Source organism: Vitis vinifera, chromosome 7, assembly GCF_030704535.1.
Source record: "Vitis vinifera cultivar Pinot Noir 40024 chromosome 7, ASM3070453v1".
In the NCBI taxonomy this organism is placed as follows: domain Eukaryota; kingdom Viridiplantae; phylum Streptophyta; class Magnoliopsida; order Vitales; family Vitaceae; genus Vitis; species Vitis vinifera.
In genome coordinates this window covers 10,627,802-10,635,775 of record NC_081811.1, presented here as the reverse complement: position 1 = coordinate 10,635,775, position 7,974 = coordinate 10,627,802, and the positions used below count along the sequence as shown (strand labels likewise).

Genomic DNA, 7,974 nt, shown 5'->3' with positions numbered 1-7,974 from the left:
AAGCATAATTTTAATATTATATCTTCATTAGTTAAAAAGTAATTTCTCATATAAACTAAGGTTTTGATTGGATTGTTTTATATTTTTTACTTAGTTGAAAGTTAAAATTATATTGCATAAATGAAAATAAAACTTTCAAACAACCTTTTCGTACTTCCTTATTAAGATTCCTTAATAAAATTAGTCACAAACATAAAAACTCTTATTGAGTCTAAAAATAAAACTTTTAAATTTTCCAAAAATTGATAAAAGAAACTCTGAATTATGGATATGTTTTTATGGAAATAAATCTTATATTTCTGCTTTAAAAAAATTTCCTAAAATTTTCCAATATATATAATTGATAATTAGTTGAAAGGGACTTTATACCCACATTTTTTTAAATATTTTTTTTATAAAAAAATAGAATATTAATTTGGAAACATTGAGGAATAATTAATAAAAGATTGGAAATGTAAAATTATAGTAATAATAATAATAATAAATAAAATATGGTGAAGAAGTATGAGTGAAAAAGGGCAATGATTGTGGGGAAGAATACTAGACAAACAATGGAATCATATAAGCAAATAAAAAAATTTAGATGATTTATGGTATAAATGATATTAATATATTTCCAAATTTAAAAAACACAATAAATCATTATATTATTTTAATTATTATAATATTTAAAAGAAATAATTTTTCTGCAAACTATTTTTTTTAATAACAAATATATTTTGAAAACTCCTATAAATCTCATCTAATATATTAAGAAATAATTAACATTATTTCCTTCTTTTTTTTTTGAAAAAATTAACATTTTTTCTTTTGTTTCTTTGTTTTTATACATGTACTTATTTCCTTTTATATATTTCAGTATTTTACTTATGACTACGAATATCATGAATAAATGATTGGATATAAATGAAAGATGGAAGAAATACATTAGGTGATGAACAAAGAGGCAACAAATAATAATAAATCTATATATAAAAAAAAACTTCCAAATTTAATTTAAATTATTCAGAAAGGTTGAAACCAATAAAATAATAAAATAGAATACAAGACTTGGTGGGGATGTATAAGAAATAAATTTTTGTGTGATATGAAAGAAATGTTAATGTAAAATTTTATATATATTTGAAAACAAGTATTATATACCTTATAAATATTTTATTTATTCATTAATTAGATTAGATTATTATAAGTGAATATATTTGTGTATTAAAATAATTTAGTTGATTAATTATAGTATATTAGAATATTTTATTAAAATATTTTAAAATAAAAAATAAAATAAAAATTAGAAAATAATATATAATATCACATTATTTATATTATAAAAGAATTCATATTATTCATTATAATGATAGATCTTATAACATTGCATATAAATTATAGACAATCTTGCTCAGATTTTTTCCATTAGGTTTAGATCAATAAAGGCTTAAAACCACACAAGATTTTACAATTTTTTTATTTTTTATTTTTAAAAACAGTTTTCACTTTTCTTAGTCAAATGTACTTTCAAAAATGGGAAAAAAAATACAAAATAAAAACTAAAAAAATGCTTTTCAAACCAAACACGACCTAATAATTAAAATTAATTTTTAAACATTAAAATATTGGTATTTTATATATCTAAAATTACCATAAAAAATTAAATGTATATATTAATATAATGAAATATTATTGAATAACATATTCTATATATTTATTATAAATATTGTCATTAATATCATATTTTAAATTGAATTGTTGGCATATTATGTTATTTTATATATTATTTTAATTAATAGCATTTGTTAGCATGAAGTAGTACACTTAAGAGCTTACTTTGAGGATGATTATTTTAAAAAATAGCTTTATCTAGGTTTTACAAAAGTAATATTGCCACTCGTAGGATTTCAAGCTTTTTTAGCATATGATTAAATACTTAAACGTAAAGCCTACACATTAACATCACTCACATGCACCCACGTGCTTTGCACGGTGACACCCCACTAGCATATATAAAAGAAGAAAAACGGGTAACACTTATGGTCCACATTTGATGTTGCAAAGCAATATGCGAACATTATTTCATCGTAATTAAAATATAATAGCCCTTTAATTCTTTAGAATAATATAAAAGAAAGATATGCCCACTAAAAGACTACGATCCTCTAAGTTCATGATAACTAGATGTAATTGTCAATAGTAAGTTTTTCACTAATAACCACAAATCTTATCTAATCAGATTGGAATGTCCCCCAAAGTGAAAGTAACTGATTAGGAATACGATCATAGACTAGGATATGATCTAAATCTCGTACACAATAACTTCTTAATCCATGAGGGTCATTGTTTTCCTACGAAGAAGTTCAAACCCTACCACTAGAAGTGGTGAAAATAAATAAATAAATAAAAGGTTAGAATTACATAATAGACCAACCATAGTTGAACAGAAAATAATTGTTGATGCACACTAGTTGTATGATCAAACATTTCATTGACTTTTAACAAAATTAGAAGAAAAATTTTAGTAAATCGAAGGTTAACGTATCTAACCTAGATTATTATAACTTTCTTTAGAAATCCTAATGATAAAATTGGTTGATTGATTGGTGAAAAAAATGTTTATTGTTAAATTCTTATGTAGGATCTTTACTTTCTTATGTTGTGTCTTTTTATTTAATATAGTACATATCATATTTGCTAATACATGTTTATGTTTTATTTACACATGACATTGATTGCTTAATAAGGATATTTTATGATGTTTGTCTCCTTAATTGTTCAATATGTAATATTTGATGCCATTACCGCATATATCAATTTATGGAAACTTGGTTGAAAGCTCTAAAAGAGCTCATATTATGTCACTAGTTGATTGATGTCATAACTACATATATCAATTTATGAAAACTTGACTGAAATCTCTAAACGAGCTCATACTATGTCACTAGTGACATATGAATGATACTTGATGTTCTATCAAATCTAAAAGAATCTAAGATGACAAACTTGGCTCCCATGGTGAACAATGATCCATCAACTCCTCAAAATGTCAAATGGATATTCATTAAAGAACCATAAGTTTCTTCAACTAGTGACTAGTATATTTGAACCTTTGGAGGATATTATTATATGTTAAGAAAATTTCTAATTTAATGAGACAATTTTCCCACCATTAAGGGGAGAAGAGCTAGTTCCAGACGAATGACATGAAACATTAGCTTTGACTCATCTTGATCCTCGTACTAATCAATGTGAATTGGAAATTCAAAAGATTATTCATTTGTAAGAACTTTCAAATCAACTACCTAATGCTTTTATTGATGTAAAGAAAGTGACAACATCATTTTCACTAACCGAAAGTATTCCAATACAAATTGATGTCCTTGAAGGACAATTAAATACTAAGTTGATGTCCCGAAAGGACAATTAAATAATGAGTCTAAGGCACGCTTGAAGTGTGGTAGACCCTAAAGAGACAAACACATTCCTTAAAAGAGGAAAACATAAGGAAATATTTGTGAAATGTGGCACTCTTGAAAAAGTTGCGCATAAAATGGGTTATTAAAATGACTGATCAGTCTCAAGCAGCCCCCTGAAGAGGCACAATTTAAGCAAGTGGCCCTAAGAGAGGCATATATTTTACAATTAGCTCCTGGATTGTAACAAGTACTTGATACTGATGAGATCTCAATTATCTACTTATATATGGAGAAAAATGGGATTGAAATACTCTTGTCATTGACAATATATTTTCTTTCCAAGTGGCTATTGACATCATAAGAAATGATGAAGATCCCAAACCATAATCTAAGGATGAATGCCAACATAGAAAAGATTTTCCAAAATAGAAAGAATATATCCAAACAAAATTAGACTCATTAGAAAAATGAGAAGTATCTGGACTTGTAGTCTAGACGCTTGTAGTTGTCAAGCTTATTGGATATAAATGAGTATTTATAAGAAAGTGTAATGACAATAATGAAATCACGATATATAAAGCGTGATTGATAGCTCAAGGTTTCTCGTAGAGACCTAGTATTGATTACAAGGAAACATAAACTAAAATTTTATTCTATATAAATAACTTTAAGTTTAAGATACGAGAATTACCTTCAGAGCAATTCGTGTTGATAATGTGTTGTAAAACAAGGACAAATACAATGCAAATCAAAGTAGTAGAGATGAAATATATCTTACTTTGATATATAATAGGGAAGAAGAAATCAGAGAAGAGAGTTGAGAAAGTTGAGAGAATGAAAAACAGAGAGAATGAGATAAAGTAAGAAATTTCTTTCTTGCTTAGGGATACATATTACAAGGGATGGGAAGCCCTTTTATAGGCTTTCCAAATGACTTTCATTAATATTCCCATTAATGAGTACTAATGGAAGTCATAAATAATACTTAATTAACATTTATTATAATTAATGTGGTGACATTCATTACTTCAGTTATAACACTTTTTCAAATACACTTTTTGTTTTCCCATCATACTAAGCATTGTCTTCTTCTTTTGATAATAATAATAGTAAAAGATGTCTTTTTCAAATATACTTTTCCTTCTCCCATCATAATGAACATTACCTTCTTCTACTACTACTACTACTAATAATAATAATTTAGATCTTATTATTATTATTATTATTATTATTATTATTATTATTTAAAGCTATAAATCACATATTTTTAAATAATTATATGGTTTCATTTAAAATATTTTTCTACCTTTTTCTTAGTTTAAAATAAAACTCAAAGTTAAAGTAATTATTTTACAGAAATAATGATAACATTATAAAAATTCATTTTAGTTAAATATTATGGTTGAGAATATAATTATAATTTTAATATTATATCTTGATTAGTTAAAAAGTAATTTCTCATATAAACTAAGGTTTCAATTGGATTGTTTTATATTTTTTACTTAGTTGAAAGTTAAAATTATGATTTTTAAAGAAATATTCTAAAATTTTCATTAAATATGAAAAATTTTATTGTATAAATGAAAATAAAACTTTCAAACAACCTTTTCGTACTTCCTTATTAAGATTCCTTAATAAAATTAGTCACAAACATAAAAACTTTTATTTAGTTTAAAAATAAAACTTTTAAATTTTCCAAAAATTGATTAAAGAAACTCTAAATTATGGATATGTTTTTATGGAAATAAATCTTATATTTCTACTTTTAAAAAATTTCCTAAAATTTTCCAATATATATATATATAATTGATAATTAGTCAAAGGGACTTTATACCCACATTTTTTAAATGTTTTTGTTTATTTTAAAAAAATAGAATATTAATTTGGAAACATTGAGGAATAATTAATCAAAGATTGGAAATGTAAAATTATAGTAAAAATAATAATAATAAATAAAAGATGGTGAAGAAGTAGAAAAGGGCAATAATTGTGGGGAAGAATACTAGACAAACAAGGGAATCATATAAGCAAATAAAAAAATTTAGATGATTTATGGTATAAATGATATTAATATATTCCAAATTTGAAAAACACAATAAATCATTATATTATTTTAATTATTATAATATTTAAAGGAAATAATTTTTCTGCAAACTATTTTTTTTAATAACAAATATATTTTGAAAACTCCTATAGTTAATGTAAATTATCTCATCTAATATATTAAGAAATAATTAACATTATTTCCTTCTCTCTCTCTCTTTTTTTTTTTTTTTTTGAAAAAATGAACATTTTTTCTTTTCTTTCTTTGTTTTTATACACATACTTATTTCCTTTTATATATTTCAGTATTTTGCTTATGACTATGAATATCATGAATAAATGATTGGATATAAATGAAAGATGGAAGAAATACATTAGGTGATGAACAAAGATGCAACAAATAATAATAAATCTGTATATAGAAAAAACTTCCAAATTTAATTTAAATTATTCAAAAAGTTGAAACCAATAAAATAATAAAATAGAATAAGAAATAAAATTTTGTTTGATATGAAAGAAATATTAATAAAAAAAACATTATTTTATATATTTGAAAACAAATATTATATAACTTATAAATATTTTATTTATTCATTAGATTAGATTATCATAAATGAATATATTTTTATTTTAAAATAATTTAGTTGATTAATTATAGAATATTAGAATATTTTATTAAAATATTTTAAAATAAAAAATAAAATAAAAATTAGAAAATAATACATAATATCACATTATTTATATTATAAAAGAATCAATAGTATTCATTATAATGATAGATCTTATAACATTGTATATAAATTATATACAATCCTACTCATTTTTTCCATAAGCGTTTAGATCAATAAAGGCTAAAAACCACACAAGATTTTACAATTTTTTTTTTTTTTATTTTTAAAAACAGTTTTCACTTTTCTTAGTCAAATGTATTTTCAAAAATGGAAAAAATATATAAAATAAAAACTAAAAAAAATGTTTTTCAAACCAAACACTACCTAATAATTAAAATTAATTTTTAAACATTAAAATATTGGTATTTTATAAATCTAAAATTACCCTAACAAATTAAATTTATTTATTAATATAATAAAATATTATTGAATAACATATTCTATATATTTATTATGAATATTATGATTAACATCATATTTTAAATTGAATTATTGGCATATTATGTTATTTTATATATTATTTTAATTAATAACATTTGTTAGCATGAAGTAGTACACTAAGAGCTTACTTTGAGGATGATTATTTAAAAAAATAACTTTATGTAATATTGCCACTCGTGGGATTTCAAGCTTCTTTAGCCTATGATTAAAGTTTTTAGCATATGATTAAATACTTAAACGTAAAGCCTACACATTAACATCACTCACATGCACCCACGTGCTTTGCACGGTGACACCCCACTAGCATATATAAAAGAAGAAAAACGGGTAACACTTATGGTCCACATTTGATGTTGCAAAGCAATATGCGAACATTATTTCAACGTAATTAATCTCACACTGGAAAACCAAATATAGAACTCCACACATGCCATTGATCCAAAGAATCAATAGCTTGAAAGACTAATTAAAGTGATTACATACTTAATAGGAGGGTGACAAGAAATTAACAAGTTCTTGCCAAGCTGAATTACCCAGTACCACCAAAAATACCCTTGAGTCTCTGCACTTCATCATCACCAAGAAGAGTGATCTTCTCTAGCAAGTCAGAATCCAAGTTATTGCCAAACAGCGCAGTGTTAAGGACTTGGAGGCCAGGGCTCGGGCTACTGAAGCTAACCCAAATAAGTGCCTCTGTCCCACCAGTATTCACCAGGAAATGCAGCAACCCTTGAGGGAAAACCATGATATCCCCCTCTTCGACTGTCTTCACGTAGACGGTATTATCCGAAGAAATTAAACCAGCAGTGACAGCGCCCCTGGCTACAAGAATTATCTCTGTAGCGCCGGGGTGAGTGTGCAGTGGAAGCACACCGCCAGGGGCTACGTCTGCTCGTGCCACGGAGACGCCAAGGCCATTCAAGACTGGGAACTTATGAACAGATGCTGAGTTGATGGAGGCATTGAAGATGCTTGAGGTGTTACCAGGCTGACGCAGGCCTGAATACACGAAATCATCAGCTGTTACTTCTGCAGGCGTCCTGCAGGAGTAGCCTGTAGGGCCTTGTGGGGCTGTGAAGTCCGCCACACAGAAGTCTTGGAGCGCCGCATGGGAGGAGGAGACGAGGAGGAAGGAAAACAAGGCAAGAATGTGAAGCATTTTGTCTGATAGATGTGGTGCCAAGTACTTGATTCTACTGCACCAAACCTTAATTAGTATTTATAGTATGAAGCATTTTAGTCTTGGGGGAGCACCATTTCTGTATCAGTCAAAGAAAGGGAATTACTTTTCTTATGGAAAACCTCTACAATTATTCCATCGAAAATATTTTCAAAATAAATGCAATCACTACCTCGCCTAAATTACCGTGACGATGTTGAATCCACGTATGTTATTACATCCCAGAAAGGGAATCTCA

At 25.8% G+C, this 7,974-nt stretch overlaps 1 protein-coding gene across 1 annotated transcript; it reads right to left on the bottom strand.

Moving 5' to 3' along the window:
• Positions 1-6,864: 6,864 nt before the first annotated feature.
• On the bottom strand, positions 6,865-7,726 carry LOC100251113 (auxin-binding protein ABP19a). The gene has a single exon (XM_002264913.4). It carries the CDS (start codon positions 7,713-7,715, stop codon positions 7,086-7,088), a length of 630 nt encoding a protein of 209 aa, XP_002264949.1. The 5' UTR covers positions 7,716-7,726; the 3' UTR covers positions 6,865-7,085.
• Positions 7,727-7,974: the final 248 nt, after the last annotated feature.